General features: G+C 40.3%; 1 protein-coding gene across 1 annotated transcript in view; it reads right to left on the bottom strand.

Annotated features, from left to right (window-relative positions):
* The window catches only part of qkib (QKI, KH domain containing, RNA binding b), a 176,247-nt gene that overhangs the window by 69,392 nt on the left and 84,753 nt on the right, over positions 1-22,102 (bottom strand). The window contains exon 2 of the mRNA XM_055156725.1: positions 1,503-1,645. Coding sequence (XP_055012700.1) covers positions 1,503-1,645 — 143 coding nt within the window. The remainder of the gene's footprint in view (positions 1-1,502; positions 1,646-22,102) is intronic.

Genomic DNA, 22,102 nt, shown 5'->3' with positions numbered 1-22,102 from the left:
AGTACATGTTTGTATATTAGTGTACTCACATCGGGGTACTCTTTGACAGTACATGTATATATATTAGTGTACTCAGGTCGGGGTACTCTTTGACAGTACATGTATATATATATATTAGTGTACTCACGTCGGGGTACTCTTTGACAGTACATGTATATATATTAGTGTACTCACGTCGGGGTACTCTTTGACAGTATATGTTTGTATATTAGTGTACTCACGTCGGGGTACTCTTTGACAGTACGTGTATATATATTAGTGTACTCACGTCGGGGTACTCTTTGACAGTACATGTATATATATTAGTGTACTCACGTCGGGGTACTCTTTGACAGTAGGTGTATATACATTAGTGTACTCACGTCGGGGTACTCTTTGACAGTACATGTATATATATTAGTGTACTCACGTCGGGGTACTCTTTGACAGTACATGTATATATATTAGTGTACTCACGTCGGGGTACTCTTTGACAGTACGTGTATATATATTAGTGTACTCACGTCGGGGTACTCTTTGACAGTACATGTATATATATTACTGTACTCACGTCGGGGTACTCTTTGACAGTAGGTGTATATATACATTAGTGTACTCACGTCGGGGTACTCTTTGACAGTACGTGTATATATATTAGTGTACTCACGTCGGGGTACTCTTTGACGGTACGTGTGTATATATATATTAGTGTACTCACGTCGTACTCTTTGACAGTACATGTATATAGTGTACTCACGTCGGGGTACTCTTTGACAGTACATGTATATATATTAGTGTACTCACGTCGGGGTACTCTTTGACAGTACATGTATATACATTAGTGTACTCACGTCGGGGTACTCTTTGACAGTACATGTTTGTATATTAGTGTACTCACATCGGGGTACTCTTTGACAGTACATGTATATATATTAGTGTACTCAGGTCGGGGTACTCTTTGACAGTACATGTATATATATATATTAGTGTACTCACGTCGGGGTACTCTTTGACAGTACATGTATATATATTCGTGTACTCACGTCGGGGTACTCTTTGACAGTATAATTAGTGTACTCACGTCGGGGTACTCTTTGACAGTACGTGTATATATATTAGTGTACTCACGTCGGGGTACTCTTTGACAGTATATGTTTGTATATTATTCTACTCACGTCGGGGTACTCTTTGACAGTACATGTATATATATTATTGTACTCACGTCGGGGTACTCTTTGACAGTAGGTGTATATATATAATTAGTGTACTCACGTCGGGGTACTCTTTGACAGTACAGTGTACGTATATATATATTAGTGTACTCACGTCGGGTACTCTTTGACAGTATATGTTTATATTATTCTACTCACGTCGGGGTACTCTTTGACAGTACATGTATATATATATATATATACATTAGTGTACTCACGTCGGGGTACTCTTTGACAGTAGGTGTATATATATTAGTGTACTCACGTCGGGGTACTCTTTGACAGTAGGTGTATATACATTAGTGTACTCACGTCGGGGTACTCTTTGACAGGCACAAACAGCTTCTCCTGCAGGTGGACGATGGGGCCGGTGGGGTCGGGCAGCTCCAGCGGGTGTCTCTCCACCAGGCCGTTCACAGAGTCACTGTACATGTCCTTACGCACTCTGTTGATCTCTGCAACACACAAAAACACACAACAACACGTCAGATATTTCACACACACAAGAGGAACGGAAGGAGGGAGGCGGAGTGTAGAACAGGTACCCGCAGGGAGTAGCTGGATTGATGCATCGACTGAACGCCAGAGTTCATTTCATATTTTCCCGTTTAATTGAAAACGATGGAACAGGCCGCAAATAATTATGATTTACACGTTCGCGGAGACACACGAGCTCGTCTGTACGGAACCACGTGTCCGGAGAAAACGTGAAACTGTTCGGCGGTCGCGATAATAAATTTGAAATTCGATGTATTGCTGAAGAAAACATAGACGATACAACTAATTTAAGCCACAAGAGTAGATTTAAACCACAAAAATGATTCTAAAATGACAACAGTGTTAAAAAAAAATCATGATCTGCAAAAAATGAACACAAAAATTAAACACTTAAGCACTTCGTTTGCATCTGTAATGTTATTAATTTGACCTTCTATAGCTTAAATCTTATCATATAGTTTTTTTAAACTTCATCCTACTCCTTTTACGCACCAGGTCCTAAATATTTTCATGTATATATCTCTGTTTTTGTTATTGTGTTTTGAAATTTTGATGTACCCGGATCAAGCTAATAAATAAATTAAATGAAAAAAATTTAATATAGCTGAAAAATAACCAAAAGTACTGCAAAAAAAATGTACTCATGATAAATACTGACCTCAAAAATATGTTGTTTCTACTATTATATATAGAAAAATAAGTCAAAATAGTGAATACAGTTGAATTGAAATACAAAAAATTGTCAAATTTTTGGAAAATGACTTAAAAAAATTCACTAAAATCACACTAACAGCATCTATATTTGAACTAACTTTCATATATTTATTGTCCAATTGCATTTTGAATTATTACTAATTAATTTACCAAACCTAATTTCCTTTAATTATGTGATTACATAACGTGATTTACATTTAAAATGAAAATTATTACTTTAATATAGCAGCAAATATAGTTAGTTAAATGATACAAAGAAAATTGTAAAAGAAATGCAGATTTATTTATTTTTTTTTTTTTTTTTGTTAAATGCTTAAACTGTGAACAGATGTATGACTGAGATAAAAAAAAAAAATACACAAAAATGGCTTTAAATATTATAAATACAAGGATAAATATTGCAATGTATTAAATTAAATCATGAATATAAATATAAATGTGCAAAAACATGCCTGTATTTATTTATTAATTTCTACATTTATTTATTTTTTAATGGTGCACTATGTAACTATTTAGAAGTGTGATGGATTGCTCAAGAAAATACAAATAAGTTTTAAGAAATGACACCTAAATAAGCCTTAAAACCCCCCAAAAAACACTGCAAATATTGTTAAAAGGTACAATAAACAAACAGCAGAATGAACCACAGAGGCATCGGTTTTAGTCTATAATCAAACATAGAAGTAATTTATCTAATCTGTGTTAATTGTAGAACAGAAAAATCACCAAAAGTCCCACACACCTACGAAGAAAAAGTCCCCAACATAAACACTGACCTCCAGAAATGACTGTTCCACACTTCAGCCTGTTCCTTTTAAGATGTATAATATATAAACTATACATGTGTACAATGTCAAATCCACACAAAAAAAATTTTATAAAAAAAATAATAATAAATAAAATAATAATAATAATAATAATAATAATAATAAATAAAAAATGTAATAAAACTAAAACTAAAAACAAATATAAAAATAAAAATAAATTTAATTAATTTTACACTACCGGTCAAAAGTTTTGGAACACCACACTTTTTCCCTTTTTTTTTTTTTTTTTTTTTTTTTTTTTTAATTAAAGCAGAGAATAAATAAGCAATTTGAGCTAAAAAATAAATCATGGAATTAATTTATAGACTTGGCACATGCAAAAATATCAAAATATCGATAAATTGAATCGTTTAATGTGATGATACAGGATCGATATCGTGGGCTGAGGATTTTTTTGGTGTATTTTACTAAATTATTTTCTTACAGTTACAGTTTTGTCGCTTGTTTAGAGGAAAACAGTTGATATTTTTGCTGTTTTGGTGATTAAAATGTTTGGGTTTCATATGAACTTTGGACAAGAAGTGGTTTAACAAAGACTTTTATTTTTATTGAACCGTATCGAATCGATTTGAAATATATTGTATTGAAAGTGCACTGTATCAAGATATGTATCGTACTGTGGAATAATCTTTTATTTGTTTTACTTATTTACTGCTATTTTGTGATTTTTTTTATGGTTTTGCTTTTATTGTTTATTGTTTTAGGACTTGGTACGACTAAATTTTTAGCAATTTACCTTTTCGTCGTCTTCATTCATGGTTCATTGTGCAGCACTTTGGAAACTGCTGTATAAATAAATTGGATTTGGAGTTTTTATTGTCCCTAAAATGATCGTTCGAACTCGAAACAAAGGAGAAAGTAAAAAGAGGAGAAGCTCGCACTAAGACGGAGCATGTGTGCGCAGGGAGGAGACAGAAAAAGCATGACTGGGGCCAGCAGATGTCCGACCACACCTACCACCGTGATTTATGGAGAACTCCAGTCTCGAGTCGTGTTTGGACAAATGTATCCAAGTGAAGAGGGGAGGGCGGGGGTGCAGAGGAGCGCCCACATGTGGTCGGCAGCTGGACCGCACCTGTGGGACTCGTCTGACCCCGGAGAGGACGAGAGACGAGCCGCTGTTACACGAGCGAGGATCAGAAGCCGTCACGGAGAACTTGAACTACCCACCGTCACAGGCTGTGTTTATTTGATGACGGTTTGAACAGAAGACCAAAAGTGGCGTCGCGTCTTCACATTTTATTCCGCGTTTAGGCGAGCGTCCTCGTGTAAACGGGCCCCGCAGTTTCATCGACAGTCGGCTCCGTTCACGATTGCGTCGCAAAACGGGAAGACGTTTAGAAAGCGACTTCCTTTGGGCTCTGTTGGCGATAATAACTCTGACAAAATCTGGGAAAATGGCCTCCAGGTTTCTTCTTCTAGATGTCATTCTATTCTTTATTTTTTCCTTTTATAAATTGCCAATTAATTTGTGTATTATAATCGGTCTAATTAAAAAAAAAACTAAAAAATAAATGTCAAAAGTGTTCTCTTATGTTTGGCAGTAGGGTTGGGTATCGTTCAGAAGTTGCCGATACGATACAAAGGCCATGATACATGTCTCGATACAGCGCAATTTTGATTCGATACGATATATTTCATATTTCCCTGCCCAGTGTCGGGAACTACACCGGAACTTGTCATCCGCGTGTTTCCAAACGTCTTATGTGAATAGAGCCTATATAATGTACACAATATACTGAATCACATGTTCCTTTGCTTAAATGCAGGTTTTATAGTAGCAACAGCTTCGGGAACATATAACTACATTTCCCATGATTCATTTCAGCGCAGACAACATGAAGAAATATGTTTTTACTTGAAATCTTGGGATTATGAGGGAAATATTTCACAACAAAATCTTGTCAAGGCATTTTAAAAGCAAAACAAAGTGTCCCGTCTACAATTATATCAGCTTCTTCAAAATATCGCAATAAATATCGTACCGTGAGATGAATATCGTGAAAATATCGTTACATCCCTAAACAACAAGAAACTGTAAACCAAATAAAAATATGCAGTAGGGGTGCGCAAAACTATTGAAATATCTGCATATCGTATCGTTTAGTGTGATGATACAGTATCGATATCGTGGGCTGCTGTATCGATATATCGCCAAGAATATTTTTTGGTTTATTTTACTAAATTATTTGGTTACAGCTGCAGTTTTGTTGTTTGTTTAGAGGAAGAAAACTCGTTTATGCGACACATTTGACATTTTATATGAACTTTATTTTTTATCGAACGATATCGTACCGAATCGTTTTGAAATATATCGTACAGAATCGTAGCGAATCGTAAGCTCACTGTATCGAGATATGTATCGTATCGGTAACTTCTGAATGATACTCAGCACAAATATGTAGTATGTTTTAGTATTTTTTTATTGATTTATTAATTATTGTTACTATGTTTTTTGTTTTTTGGGGTTTTTTGGTCAGCATAGAAGTGGACAAGCAGTTACGGTGGCGACTCAAACCTGTTGCAAACGCCAAAACCTAAAGAAGCTTAATCGATTTGTCAGTAAATAAAGATGTGAATAATAACAAAAATAATAACAAAAATGCAAAATAAAACCACCAGGATTATGCAAAACTAACATTGGTAACACTTTATCATAACTACACCTTATTTAGCCTTAATAAAGCATGAACAAAGACTTAATTAATAATGATTCACGCTTAGTAACTAATTAATTACTACCTTAATTAGCACTTAACTTGCACTTAATTCGCCTGTGCTGTAAATAGTTACTCATAAGTATTTCTTACTTAGTTACTCATGAACTAACCATGTGCATTTGTAAATGTTTATTTAAGTTCAAATTTGAGCATTTATTAATGATTAATAAGCCATGAGAGAAGGATTTACTAATAATGCATTATTGTTTCTCTGGAATTTGATCAACCTTAACAAATGCTTCATAAACTTAATTCGTCTTCACTTTAGAAAAGCTCTCAGAAAGATTTAACTAACAGATAACAGATAATATTCGGACACAAGGAAAATTCTGCGTAACATTTATTTTGCCTGTTATTATAGAATAGAAATAGTTACTTTTTGTGTGATATTTATGTTTTTGTTTTTTTATTATTTAGTTATTTTTTTATTTATGTTCTATGTATTACTGTCCGAATAAATAAATAAATCACAGCTGCCTGAATGATCATTGTATTACATTATTAGTAAATCATTCTCTCATGGCTTACTAATCATTAATAAATGCTCAAATGTACTTAAATATACATTTGTAAACACGCAAATAGTTAGTTCATGAGTAATTAAGAAGTATTGAGTTACTATTTACAGCACAGGCGAATTAAGTGCAAGTTAAGTGCTAATTCACGTAGTAATTAATTAGTTACTAAGCGTGAATCATTGTTAATAAAGCATGAACAAAGACTTAATTAAGGCTAAATAAGGTGTAGTTTTTATACAGTGTTACCCTAACATTTTAAGACCAGAACGACGAGCCTGAGAGCAGCAGACGCAGAGAAGCGCCGTCATTTTGAAAAATAAAAAGTAAATTTGAGCCAAAGTCCACGCTCATTTCCTGTTCGGAACGTTCCGGCTCCTGAAATAACCATGTCCACTCACGATGCACAATCTACGGTCGTCAGTAAAGCGCCAGGAGCGACAGGTAGCACCACTGCCCCGTCGTACCAATATATTTTTAAGGATATAATCTTGATAGCGATACTCGGCCCCAAGGAAGTTGCAAATACCCGTTTAATAGCGTGTAAGAGCAGTGGAAAGGCTCTCATCCTCCGAGCACATGCTTAATTATCCGGAATAAACGAAGCTCTTCTATTAGATCAGTGATTTGGATCGGAGAATCGCCCTCAGCAACACCTGACATCTGTAGTATTCCAGTGTTTGCCTAACCTGTACACATACGAGAAGAAAAAAACTACACTTACTGCCTAAAATTGAGTATATTTTTAGCATATTTATTATTATTTTGTGGCAAGAGTGTTTATCAAATTGTACTCAAGAGCGTGTACCTGATTTCTTTCCGTGTATTTGAGCTAAATTGGCATTTTTTTGCAAGAACAGAAGCAGCTCTTGGGGTTAAAATAAGTCTGCTGTGCACCATCTGCGTCTAATTATAAAGTGTTTTATTTCTGAGAATCAGGAAGTGCGCAGATTGCATGCAAGTTGTAAGCATTACTAGGGCTGGGAGTCATTAAGAAGTTGCCGATACAATACATACATCAATAAATAGGCCACGATACGATACATGTCTCGATACAGTGCACTTTCGAGTCGATACGATATATTTCAAATCGATTCGATACAGTTCAATAAAAAAATAAAGGCTAAATCGTGGCAGTGATACTAAAACTTTTTTGTTAAACCACGTCTTGTGCAAAATTAATATGAAACACAAACATTTTAATCGTAAAAATTGTGAAAATGTCAAATGTGTTGCATAAACGAGTTTCATTCCTCTGACTAAACAGCAAAACTGTAAAATGATTTAGTAAAATACACCAAAAAACACTCTTGGCGATTTATCGATGCAGCAGCCCAAGTTATCAATACTGACGATGACATATGTTAATGTTTTGATATTTTTGCACACCTCTAGATATGATACATATCAATACAGTGCAATTTCAGATCGATACGATATATTTCAAATCGATTCGATACGGTTCAATAAAAAATAAAGTTTAAATCATGTCTTTGTTAAACCACTTCTTGTGCATCAAAACAGTGAAAATGTCAAATGTGTCGCATAAACGAGTTTCCTTCCTCTAAACAAACAACAAAACTGTCAAATAATTTAGTAAAATATACCAAAAAATACTATTATATCCCATATATCGATACAGCAGCCCACGATATCGATATTGTATCATCACATTAAAAAATATGATCGATAGTTTGATATTTTTGCACACCCCTAGATACGATACAGATCTCGATACAGTGCACTTTTTATTCGATATGATATATTTCAAATCGATCCGATACGGTTCAATAAAAGGCTAAATCGGGACTGAGACCAGGACTTAGACCAGGACTGAGACCAGGACTGAGACCAGGACTGAGACCAGGACTGAGACCAGGACTGAGACCAGGACTGAGACCAAGACTGAGACCAAGACTGAGACCAAGACTGAGACCAGGACTTAGACCAGGACTTAGACCAGGACTTAGACCAGACTTAGACCAGGACTTAGACCAGGACTTAGACCAGGACTTAGACCAGGACTTAGACCAAGACTTAGACCAAGACTTAGTCCTGGTCCTGGTACTGGATTCGAGACCAAACCCGGGACCGAGACTGGGACCAGACTGGGACCAGACCGGAACTGAGACCAGGACCAGACTGGGACAAGGACTGAGACCAGGACCGAGACCAGGACCAAGACGAGGACTGAGACCGGGACCAGACCAGGACTGAAAACAGTTTAGTCCTGTTTTAGTCCTGGTTCAGTCCGGCATCACAGTTTAAGTCCTGGAAACTGGAAATGATGATTATCCGTTTTTTCCATTTTTCATTTAAACACAAAATCGAAAACTGAAAATACGAATCATTATCCTTTTTTTCATTTTGGTTTTGGAGACAAACAACGAAGAAAAACAAATGAACGAATGACACACTGATTCTCTGGACGACTGCAAACCGTTTCAACTAAACTAGTTCTGTTTTTTTTTTCACGTTTTAAATCGGTAAAAATCAGGTAAATCGCCTTTAACGACTCGTGTCCATTTTCCCCGACGTGACAGTGGATTGTCGCGCCGTTGAATACAGTGAAACAGCAGCGGACAAAAGCTCTACAGTCCCGTCTCCGAGCCGCGTCTACATTTAACAGCCCAGCGCAGGACTAAGCGTGTGTGCAGCAGCCATCAATGATTCTTTAATGGTTTGGAGCAGAGTGGCACATCTCCAGTCTCCCCAAACAAAGGCAAAACAAAGAGAGACGGGAGAGCGCCGCGACTGACAGGGACACGCGCTCCGCCTGTGCTGCTAATTCTATTTCCTGTGCCTGAAATGCCACATTAACATAAGAGGGGCGTACTGGGCCATCACGGAGCCCGGGCGTTTTGACAGGCTGTAATTTAAGGCGCGTGCACGAGCTCCTCTCTCCGGCTCCTCCGACACGCCGAGAAATTACCCCCCCTGCCTCGCTCGGCCCCGGGAAAACGTTTGTCTGGACGTCCACGCAAAAGGAGAGGCTTCAGTATGGATTTATTTCCAGTCGAGATTTGAATATTTGTGTTGCCGTTAAAGGCCGATCGAATACAGGATATTGACTCCAGAAAATATCGGCTGAGTCTATGACGAGCACTTTCTCTACAACTTCGAACAAAATATTATTGGTGCAAAAACAATGCAACTCATTCTATGCCACTAACATCATCTGATAATTTATTTACCGAACTTAACATTCTTAATAGGGATTTGCATTTGATGAAATTTTCTTAATCGATCGTTGAGTATCGATTAATCATTGTCATCTCTCTCAAAAAAAAACTCAGGATTGTATATTACTCCCCCATATGATCTTTTTCCACAAATATCAGATTTTTCTTGTTACTACAAATTAATTTGTGCCTGAGAGGGTTAAGACCCTGCGGCTTCCCCTGGGCCAGGACATTTGAATTTTCGGGTTGGACTAACGGCCGTCGATGAGTCAAACGCAGGTTATTACGTGACGAGCGAAGACACTGGCGTCTACGGGCGCGACGTGAGGAGCCCCTCTCAAAACCGCCGGGCACCGAGATGTCCCGCCGTGTCCGGAGAAATGGGGAAACGGTGTGATCTGAGCGCAAAAGTCTGCTCTGTTTCAAAGTCTCGAGCGCACCGATCCGTGTTGGATTGTTGTGGCTGTCGGTCGACTGTCAATCATCGCTCCAGAGCCCGCCCACACCCGCTTCCCCCAACCCGTCAGACACCGCCCACTCTGGAGGACTTTTCAGATTTTACTTAGGGGCGGCGTAAATCTTCGAGACGGCGTTTAAATCGTCACATTGGTGCGTTTTTCTTTTGCTCGATAACTTTTTCAGCCGCGATAAATTCTATTTGCAACTTGTTTGTTTTCCTCGCTCGCTCTCAAAGAGACTGAATGTTAGAAGCTTCTATCGCTCTGACTCCTCTCGTTTAAAAAGCGTAATGACGCTTGAACCAAATGCGCGCGTTGTCGGGGTGCAGAAACACAAGCGCCGCTGTCAGAACCAAAACAGTTCATCGCCGAGTGACAAAACAAGTCACGAGGCCGAATCGACGCGAGTGAACGGGACACGTCTCAACAGCCACGTGCATCAAATACAGCGAGCGAAAAGCAAACGACGAGAAGAAATGTGTCAAACCCCAACAGCCGACATAAACCCAAACCCGAGCGACACAACTAGCCCCGCCCCCGGGAAGAGCCTGAAATCCCAAAACCGAACCGACACGACACCAGACAGAACAGAGTCTCCCTCACAGAGAAATAACATCCTGTTAATACGAACTTTTAAGACCAAAATGACGAGTCTCACAGCAGCAGCCAGAGACACGAGACACAATATTCCAATGTAAATCAGAGACTAAAATCACTTTTAAGGACAATTTTGTTACAGAGACTTAATAATCCATTTTATTTATTGCTTTGGTTGTGTTTGGTTCAACAGTGGTTTATTCAAGTGTATTTTTGTTAAGTCCTCGCTGTGAGTCAGACACATTAGACTAGTCCTGTGTTAAAGGTTGTATGGAGGATTTTTTTTTTGTTTCAAATTGTCAGTGATAGATTATAGAGACGCAGTCGCCTTGTAATTATGATGACCAAAAAAAAAAGAATAAAAATTCATCAACTCTGGACGTGGTGGGGCTAAACATTTGCCAATAGATAACGACACTGCCTCGTTATCTGTGAGCTGACAGGCTGTCAATCAAACTCCCTACGTTTCTAGTGTAACTGACTTGCCTGCGCCGCCGGTACGTGGTTTACGTACGACTGTCACACAGTCCACAGACGCAAGACGCACAGACGCTGTTTACTCCACCAACGCAACAGTTCTTAGCGGCTTTTTTTGACCTATATCTTCCTCGCAGTTCGCACAAAGTTTGTTGCGATGGCGACAAGAATCCAGGAGCAGTTCGCCGCAAAAGAAAGTCCGTTTTTGAGGTCGCTGAAAGAAGAAGACAAGGGGAAAAGCAGCGAAGCCAAACTAAGGTGATTCTTGAAGATTCATTCCAGCGATGGCGCGACTGAAGCAGACGAAGGGTCTAAAGACTGAAGCACTGGTCCACAAATTACTCCTGGACAGGAAACTTCTGCTTATTATGAAAACGTACTTTATTTCCAAGAGTTAGACAAACATTTTTCAGGACATGAATGCGATATCCTATGTCTGAAAACGTCATTTTCAAGGCAAAGAAAGAGTCCGCTTGCTGCTGCGTGTTGTAGCTAGTTCATTCGCACTGAATCTCCGCGCAACCTTCTCTGCTCCTCCCCCTGCTCCTCACTTCTCCGTCTTGCCTAACCAACACTGTAGTTAGTTGTTTACAAGTCATGTGCAGCGGCTGTAAACAAACCTGTTTCTGGCGTAAGGAGGAGGCGGGAGGAGGTGTTTCTACGTAGGGAGCTGTAGGGGAGGGGGGGTGGTTTCACGCATGCGCAACATTTGAAAAAGGACAAACAGTCGCTGGATTTCTCGTTCCTTGGAAAATCCTCTATACAACCTTTAAGTCTGTTTTATTTAGGCCTGTTGTTTTTGTTTGTCTGTGTTAAATGTTCTTTAGAAAGTCAAGTTTATTCATCATTGAGAGGATGTATTTGCATTTTTATTCCATGGTCATTATAATAGTTGAAACTGGTCTCAAAATGTCAATATTATCGTTTATCGCAATAAATTCTTGGTCAATTAATCGTCCAGCAAAATTTGTTATCGTTACAGGCCTAACGACGTGTATTTTTATGGACTTCAAATAAACACAATTCCAGCCTCACCTTTCCTTTCCCGTCACTTCCATTGCCACAGTAACTCATCCTGAAGCTCTAAGGACAAAGCGAAAACCACATCTGGACACACACACACGCACGGACTCACGGGAAAACGTATGGCCTCTATATACTTCCCATATTTCTGATACCAACATTACGAAACATTACCCATCTATTCCGGCACGATATATTGTCCACCGCGGGCCATTCTGGAGAAACTATGGCCCGGTGTTTGCTGTGCGAGAGCTCTGCAGCCTTCACTCGCCTGTGTCATCGCCGCGCTGACTCAGCTCCCGTCACGGCCCGCTCAGATTTACCTGAGACACACACACACACGCACGAACGAGCCCACACACACACAGGCCTGTCAGAGATGAAATATTGACCTTGGGAGAGTTTGGAGGGCAGAGGAGAGGAGCGTGATGAGACAAAGATGAAGGAGCAGGATATCCCGGGCTAAGCTGAGCCAGCACAGAGAGAAAGAGAGAGAAAGAGAGGGGCTTCCCGACTCCTCGCGCCCAGAGACGGACCGGACCGCCGCACCGAGGGGATTTATGCTCCTCACCCGGCGACGCGATACTTCCTTCCCCCTCACCCCGCGCACCCATACGCTCAAACGGAACAAAACAAAAGCGATTTAAAACGCACGCGAGCTGCAGGTTACGGTCGAGAAGGACTGAAACGAAACACGGCCGGACAAACGTTTACCATTCTGCTCATAACGGGTCCAAAACGTTTCACGAAGTCTAAAAGAACTTTGCTCAAACCGTAAACAGGCACTAAAACACAACTGGACTGGCCAAGGTGCATGTCGGATCTGTGGAGAGGCAAGACCACACAGGCGTTAAAGACGTTTCTGCAATAAAAAATGCAACATAGACAAATTTAAAGGAGAAACTGACTTGACTTGAGCGTTTAACCTTGTTGTTTTTACTGCTGCTTTTACATCACGGCCAGAGAACTACAGAGGAAAAAGAGCGTCTTTGCAATTTTATAAAAATATATTATTAAATCTGAGGGGGAAAAAAGCCAGAATTAGCAATGTCCCTTGCAAATAAATTAATTTAATATAATCTAATTAAAATGATGCCTCTTCATTACAAATTGACTGACAAAGGTTACGTTTACACTGAAAAGATTTGCGTCTAGACACGTCGATTCTGTGTCCGCAATCAAAGCCTGGACGATCCATACAGAAACATAAAACAGCCTGACACGCTCGTCACATGACTAGGCTCGCGTCACGTCGTCACGAGATCACATGGGCGGTAAAAACAAAAAAAAGCGGAGCATCGTGTCTCAAGTTGCAGCAGCCGATTTCAAGCCGAGGAAGATTTGCAAATGTGAAAAGTCTTTTTGTGGACCAACAACAAGATTCAGTTTGTCTACGGTTTGTTTAAACTGTTTGTTTAAACTGTTTATCACAATAGCGTCACATGAACGATGTCACGAACCCGGCGAATCAGGAAGGAGCAAGTCACAGTGACGTGGTCCAAAAACGACACAACTACAACTCCTACATCAGAGTATCTCAGGGTATCCCCAGGTTTGACTACCCCAAATTTAAGACTTTAAGACCTTTTTAAGACCACGTAAATGAAAATTAAGACCAACATCGCACCTGTTATGCAAGTGAAAAACACTAGATCCGATTCTAATAATGACAAACCAACAACTGTATCTAGAACCTAAGAGCCGCTGTGGATTAAACCGACACTTCCCCATGATTCATCCAATGTCTTCCTCCACCCTACTGACAGTTTACTCGTTGCCATCGGTGCCAGAAACCAAAATATTGTTTGCGCAGACTCCAAATTGGACGTTCATTCACATTACATAATTTCACGTTGTTGTTTTTTTGTTTTTTTTTTCCTCCCTCCATTTAACTTTGCACTTCAGCCCGGTTGAGTTTACAAAATATGGCTAATGAAATTTAAGACCTTTATGAAAAAAATAAGACTTGGACAACAGAATTTAAGACTTTTTAAGGCCTTACTTTAGGAACATGAAATTTAAGACATTTTTAAAGACTTTAAAACCCCGCGGTTGCCCTGGTATCAGCGTTTTCAGGAGTCCACGCCGCCACATCAGAGCTCACGGCACCAGATCTGGAGTCGTTTTCCGTCAGATTAGTGTGAACAAAAACTGCATTCAAAACCAAAACAAATCGAATAATAACTAGTGTGGACGGGGCCTGAGTTTTATTCTAATCGATGCATGTTTGAGGAATCCTAATGTCCTGGATTTGTGTCTTGACTGCTCAGAAAATTCCCGTTTTCACCTTCCCCCTATCCCCGCCCACATCCTTGCATCCAGTCGCCGTAACCTGCCGCTTCCTACAGTCAAATGTCACGATGAAGAGGCGAGAAACAAGAAATCCATCGACCGGTTTCTATTAATCCGTTTAAGATAAATATTGTGGGTTTAAAATGAACAAAATATAATCCAAATATGATCTACGTATGCAAAAAATTGAACTATAACATCTGTTTCTTAATGCTTTACTCGTTTAATAATATATTTTTGCATTTTAATAATTTTGAGATGAATAAAATGGTCAAAAATGAACGAAAAAGTTGCTAGTGGAGCGTCAGAGAGCTGTTGTGCAGGACGCTGACAGAACAGTGCCACATTAAAAGCTGAGCAGGTCCTGGAGGAGATCATTTAATCATCTTCAGGACTGGTTTAGATCCCAGAGCCAGACCTGCTCCACAAAGAGGACAGGTCCATTAAGAGACCAGAAATAGCACTCGCACCTCCGTGTCCCGCGTCCAATCTGTCCTCTCTGCTCTCCGTCCCCCCGTCCTCGGCCCGTGAGGAGGAGCGACGGCGGAAGAAGAACTAAACGCTTTTTTTTTTTTTTCCTTCGAGATGAGATCAGATTTGGTTTGATGAGGTCTTCGTTATTAATTTAACCCTTGATATTTCTTACGCAATTCTGTCCATTTTCGGGCAACGTACATAACGCTGATTCTAGGACCGGTTAGATTTGGAAATGATGCTGTAACAGCGCGGTAAGATTCTGTTCAGAGTCGAGAAAGAAATGACAAAAGACTGAAAACGGATACAAGGACCGCAACTTTGGATCATGTTTGTACAGATCTAAACTTACACTTGCGATTTTTTTATGCAGAATAAAATGAGACTCTGTTACTAAACTGAACGGACGCAACGGCAAAGCACAAACCAGAACTGAACCAGACGGGAGGTGTGCCCGTGTAGACCATCGGGTGACCGCAGGAGAAAGGACCGGCGTAGAGCTGGTTTAGTCCTGGTTTAGACCTGGTTTAGACCTGGTTTAGACCTGGTTTAGACCTGGTTTAGTCCTGGTTTAGTCCTGGTTTAGTCCTGGTTTAGTCCCGGTTCAGTCTCATTTTAGTCCCGGTTCAGTCCCATTTTAGTCCCGGTTCAGTCCCATTTTAGTCCCGGTTCAGTCCCAGTTTAGACCTGGTTCAGTCTCGGTTCTGTCTCGGTTCAGTCCTGGTTCAGTCCCATTTTAGTCCCATTTTAGTCTCATTTTAGTCCCGGTTCAGTCTCATTTTAGTCCCGGTTCAGTCTCATTTTAGTCCCGGTTCAGTCCCATTTTAGTCCGGGTTCAGTCCCGGTTCAGTCCCATTTTAGTCCTGGTTCAGTCCCAGTTTAGACCTGGTTTAGACCCATTTTAATCCTGGTTCAGTCCCAGTTCAGTCTCGGTTCAGTCCTGGTTCAGTCCCATTTTAGTCCCATTTTAGTCCCGGTTCAGTCCCATTTTAGTCCGGATTCAGACCCGGTTAAGACCTGGTTTAGACCCATTTTAGTCCTGGTTCAGTCCTGGTTCATGTGTTGTAGCCTACGATTTCTGTTCTGTTGTTGATTATAAACGGCGTTAATGTTAATAACATGATTCAGCATCATTTTGAGTAAAAAAACATCGGATCCATCACATCGATGACGTCACGAATCGCGAACCCCCACGTAAAAAAAAAAATCCCACTACACCACCGACTTCCATGACACGTAGATGAAAAAACCTGGGCCATTTTCTCATTTTTCATCGATCTGTGTTGTCGTCGCATGTTTCCAAACGTCTTTCTGGTTCGTGACGTAAGCGTGAACAGAGATTATACTCCCTCCAACAGAAGCATGGTCAGACTGCACTGGACTAGACTGGAATTAAAAATGTAAACCTGCTGCCCCGTGAGTCTGAACATTTTGAGTTCTGTCGTCCGCGGTGAACGGGCCGCTGGGCGAAATCTGCTTGAGCCTTTAGCCCGGTGTCGCGTGGTGCTGGGGCCGTAATGAGTTCCACCTGAAACAGATTGGCTCCAAAGCGTCAGACCACATGATCCGCACACACATAAGTCCAGCAGTGTGTAGGATCTGACCCCAAACACAAACATCGGCTCTGCACTCAGGCCGGGGATCGATCACAAGTTGCCGACGCGATACAGTGAATTTATGATCGGCAGTGTCGGGAAGGTGACTTTTAAAATGTAATCCCCTACAGATTACAGATTACACACACCAAAATGTAGTTTGTAACAGAATCCATTAAATTACTTAAAGTGAGTAATGTAATCTGAATACTTTGGATTACTTGATTTGCTGTAGAGAAGCAAAGACGAGGAAATCTTCAACCTAAGATGTTTTGTCTGATAAAAGAAAATAAAAAGACCCAGACTTTACTGAACTAAGTTAAAAATATTATTGATCGAAGACGAGGAGACACAGTCCGCTCAACATGGTTTAGTCCTGGTTGAGTCCTGGTTTAGACCTGGTTTAGTCTGGTTTAGACCTGATTTAGACCTGATTTAGTCTTGGTTTAGACCTGGTTTAGTCTGGTTTAGACCTGGTTTAGTCCTGGTTTAGTCCTGGTTTAGTCCTGGTTTAGACTGGTTTAGTCTGGTTTAGACCTGGTTTAGTCTTGGTTTAGACCTGGTTTAGACCTGGTTTAGACCTGGTTTTGGTTTAGACCTGGTTTAGTCTTGGTTTAGACCTGGTTTATTCTTGGTTTAGACCTGATTTAGTCTTGGTTTAGACCTGGTTTAGGTTTAGTCCTGGTTTAGACCTGGTTTAGACCTGATTTAGTCTTGGTTTAGACCTGGTTTAGACCTGATTTAGTCTTGGTTTAGACCTGGTTTAGTCCTGGTTTAGTCTTGGTTTAGACCTGGTTTAGTCTTGGTTTAGACCTGGTTTAGACCTGATTTAGTCTTGGTTTAGTCCTGGTTTAGTCCTGGTTTAGACCTGGTTTACACCTGGTTTAGTCCTGGTTTAGCCCAAAATGTGAAAGCAGGAAAATATCACCATGTAATCCATTTATTTCAACAAAGTAACTGTAATCCAATTACCACTCGTGGAAACAGTAACTCTAACTGAATACAGTTACTCATAATTAGTACTCTGATTACTAAACTCCTGTACATGTAATCTGTTACTCCCAACACTGATGATTGGATATGATTCAATTCGATTCGATACGGTTCAATACAAAAATAAAGGCTAAATCATGGCTTCTTGTGCAAAATTTAGTAAGAAACACAAACATTTTAATCCTCAAAAACAGTGAAAATGTCAACAAGCAACAAAACTCTAGCTGTAACAAAATAATTTCAAACCGTACACACAAACTATAAAAATAAAAGTGAAAAAAATGCATAGCACACTCAGGTGGCTGATGTCCAAAAGCTTTTTTTTATGTATTATTTTTAAATAACGTTGCAGCACAAAAGCCGTTGTCAGAAAATTTTTCTTGCTTTGAAAAATGATGTGATGGAGGCTTTTTTTTGCTGCAATGTTAGTTAAAAATAAAAAAGTGGATTTTGCATTTTTTCAGTTTTATTTTACTGTTCCTTGCATTCGCACCTCTACAAGATGTGGTGTGTGGTGTGTGTTTTCAGTTTCATTTGACACACAAACCGTGCACACAACAAAACTGTACACACAACAAGACCCTACACACTCTGGTTCCTGCTCCCTGGTCGTGTTTTCAGAGAGTTTTGGTGTATGTTCTTGGAGCGTTCTTGGAGGTTTCTCGGAGTATTCTTGGAGTGGAGCTGTGAGATTCTTCAGTGGTGATGTTTTTGGAGATGAGACTACAGTGCAGATGGACTGGCTCGCTCCATAAGACACACGCCCACCGCCGCTCCACAACCGCTCCACAACCGCTCCGCAAACCTCCACAAACGTCCCACAAACGTCCACAAAACGCCGCACAAACGCCCCACAACCGCTCCACAAACGCCAAACAAACACCAAACAAACACCCCAAAACCGCCGAACAAATGCCCCACAAACATCCCACAAACTCCCCACAACGCTCCTCCACAAATGCACCACAGACGCTCCACAACCGCTCCACAACCGCTCCACAACCGCTCCACAAACGCTCCACAACCGCTCCACAACCGCTCCACAACCACTCCACAAACGCTCCACAACCGCTCCACAACCGCTCCACAACCGCTCCACAAACGCTCCACAACCGCTCCACAACCACGCCAAAAAAGCCCCACAAACGTCCCACGAACATTCCACAAATGCTTCACAAACACCCCACCAACGCCCCCACGAATGTTCCACAAACGCTCCACAAACGCCACCATAAACGCTCCAATGCCGCTCCACAAACACCAACAAAAACGCTCCACAAACGCTCCACAAACGCTCCATAAACGCTCCACAAACGCTCCACGAACGTTCCACAAACGCCCCACAAACGCCACCAAAAACGCTCCACAAACGCTCCTCCATAAACGCCCCACAAACGTCCCACCAACGTCCCACGAACATTCCACGAACGTTCCACAAACACTTCACAAACCCCCCACAACCTCATCACAACCACCCCACAAACGCTCCACAAACGCCCCACAAACATTCCCGGGGTTTGTGCCGGATCAGCGCAGACTTCTCACTAAACCACTGGGATCCACTTGAGTCTGGAGCTTTTCAAACGACACTCGCGCTTCGACAGAACACAATGCACAAGGCTAAATGTACCGCCGCTATAGGCACAAACACTTCAGCTAATCTCCCGGCGTTTTATTCAATGTCATCGTCTTTGTAACGGTAACTTAAGTGTTACTCGAGCAACAGACATATTGAAAAATCCTCACAATAAAACCGAACAGATGCATTTTACTGCAGACAATACGACAATAAACTACTGAAGACTATTTATATCAGATTTCTATGAGCAGTTTGATATTGAAAATCATATATTCTAAATGTAGAAGCCTCTTAGTGGTTGTTTTCTTCTTCTTTTTCTCTTTGTCTTCTTAGGTAAAGCGTCTTTGAGTGTCTTGAAAAGCGTTATACAAGTTTTATGTATTATTATTATTTAAGTTTTCTGTTTGTAGCCCTAGTCACACAGGATTAGTTTTACCTCGAGACGTCTGTAAATTTTAAAACTACCCCACGACGTCTGAGACTATGTTTACACTGAAACGAATCACCGTATCGGAAACGATCTGCGTCCAGACACGTCGTTTCTGTGTCCGCAATCCTCCCCTATCCACACAACTTTGAGCGTATTTGTTTACGTTTTACAGAAATGAAACTTAAAACCACAAAGCGCTGAAAAAACAGCTCACTCCTTGTGCGCTGATGTGGTTCAGCTTCTGTCGGACTAAAGGACACGACTCGGTGGAATATGAGTGTTCTTTCTGTGACAGAGGGGTGTTCTGCTGATGGTGAGTCTGTTCTGTGTTTCTGTCGTGTTGGAGACGGTTCATGTGAAACTTTTCAGAGATTATACGTCTGCAGGTCGTACGCACAGACACTCGTTTATATGAAGCGTTTTGGCGGTGAATTACTTGGCGGTGCACATAACTACGTCAGAGTATCAGTGTTTTCAGGTGTCCACACGGTGCCGGATCAGATCTGTACGAACATTAATTCGTGGGAGCTGGAGGCACCAGATCGTTCAGTCTCTGGAGTTGTTTTCCATCGGATTAGTGTGAACGAACACTGCATCCACAACGAAAACAACTCGAATACGAACTAGTGTGGACGGGGCCTTAGATTCTAGTGCAGGGGTGTCAAACTCATTTTGGTCCGGGGGTCGTATCCAACCGACTTTGATCCCAAAGTGTCCGGATCAGAAAACTTCATGTCATATAAACCCCAAAAATAACAATACGTTCAAATATTTGTGCAGAGAAACACAAATCTATTACAGAAATCTTTTTTAATTGATGAACTCTTTCTTTTACAAAATATTATAATATTATGAACAACCTGAAACTTTAAGAAAAATTTTATTTCAACACAATGTTTTAACATGAACTTGTATGCAAATAGGAATAAGTAAATTTTTTCTGATGAGGGTGTCACGGTCAACAGTCAAAACGATCGTCCTTTAAGAGCGTTTGGAAAGAGACAAGTCTTCATTTGTGCTGCTCTGGTGGGAGGGGCCACGTACAGAGACGCTGGAGGCACTTTAGACACTGGTGACACTGCTATGCTAAGCGGCGCAGAAAATTACCAATATTTTAATAGAAAATATAATTCAAATATATTTAGAAAATCCGCCAAGGGCCAGATTAAAGGTCTTGGAGGGCCGGATCCGGACCCTGGGCCGTATGTGTGACACCCGTGTTCTAGATATAGAAGTTGGTTGGTCATTATTAGAATTGGATCTGGTGTTTTTCGCCCACATAATGGGTGAGATGTTGGTCTTAATTTTCATTTAAGTGGTCTTAAAAAGCTCTTTAAAAAGTCTTAAATTTGAAGTAGTCAAACCGGAGGAAACCCAGAAAAAGCGCTATACAAGAGTTATGCATTATTATTATTTCAGTTTTCTGTTTTAAGGATTAGTTTTATCTCGGGACGTAAATTTTAAATTACCCCACGGCGTCCGAGTTTTTTGCGTAGATTCGCACGGCGTAAGCAATGTCACTAAATCAGCTGTTTTCACTTGATTCCGGAAATGTTGGATAAACACACCAGAACAAGACAAAAAAAACTTTTAATTCATCATGTCGTCAACGTTGCTTTTACTTTGAGTTTTTTCTTAGCAGAACGCACAGGCACTGCAGCGTCCAACACAAAAATACAATAGCTGCATTAGAGGATGGTCTGTGGAGGATAAATATAGTTGATTTATTTCATATTTGGACCTAAAATTGGACGTAAAGGCGTTTTTAATCACGATTAGCTTCAATGTGCAGATGAAAAACCAGTGGAGCTTACAAACATGAGCTCACAAAAACTAAACTCACCAGAATTACAGGAGGTACAGACATTTTTACAGACATGAACGATTCACACGAGACTAAAAACACCGACGACATTCGTAAATATTACATTCTACCAGGGGACCACAGGTAAAACTAATCCTGTACCAATAGGACTATACTGCACTGCTTCACCATTCAAAACAGATCATATTTAGTTTCAAAAATTGTTAAATGCTTTGACAACAGTCCTAATTTCTCATTATTCTTAAGCAGATAGAGTTAGAGAGACCAAATTTTCAAAATCAGAAACTGGGACACTCCCGGTTTCGAGTGGTTGGTAATAATAAAATTGTGAAACGAGAGCGTAATTAAGGAAAATTGTTCTGCACTCGGCCCATGTGAGTCAGCAGAGTCATATTTTCTTTGTGTTTTGGTGATTTTTAAGCAGCTTTTTTGTATTTTACGTAAACAAATGATAATTTATGAGTGTCTTTATTGTCAGGAGGGATCAGATTGGTCCAAAATAGAGACATTTCTTGTATAAAACTTGGACAAATCAATGGTTTGGGGTAAATCTGGATAGGCTACTGCATGAGCTGCAACAGACACCGAAAAACCAAAGTGTGTTTTGGTCGTTTTTAAGCAGCTTTTCTGTATTTTACCTAAACAAATGTCAATTTATGTTTCTTTTTACAGTTAACACGTGTCAAAATTGCCAAAAATAGGGACACCTGGGA

Source organism: Boleophthalmus pectinirostris, unplaced genomic scaffold (genome assembly GCF_026225935.1).
Source record: "Boleophthalmus pectinirostris isolate CB_2022bp ecotype Guang Dong unplaced genomic scaffold, ASM2622593v1 HiC_scaffold_10, whole genome shotgun sequence".
NCBI lineage: Eukaryota > Metazoa > Chordata > Actinopteri > Gobiiformes > Gobiidae > Boleophthalmus > Boleophthalmus pectinirostris.
The sequence above is the reverse complement of the archived record's forward strand: the minus strand, read 5'-3'. Positions and strand labels throughout refer to the sequence as shown.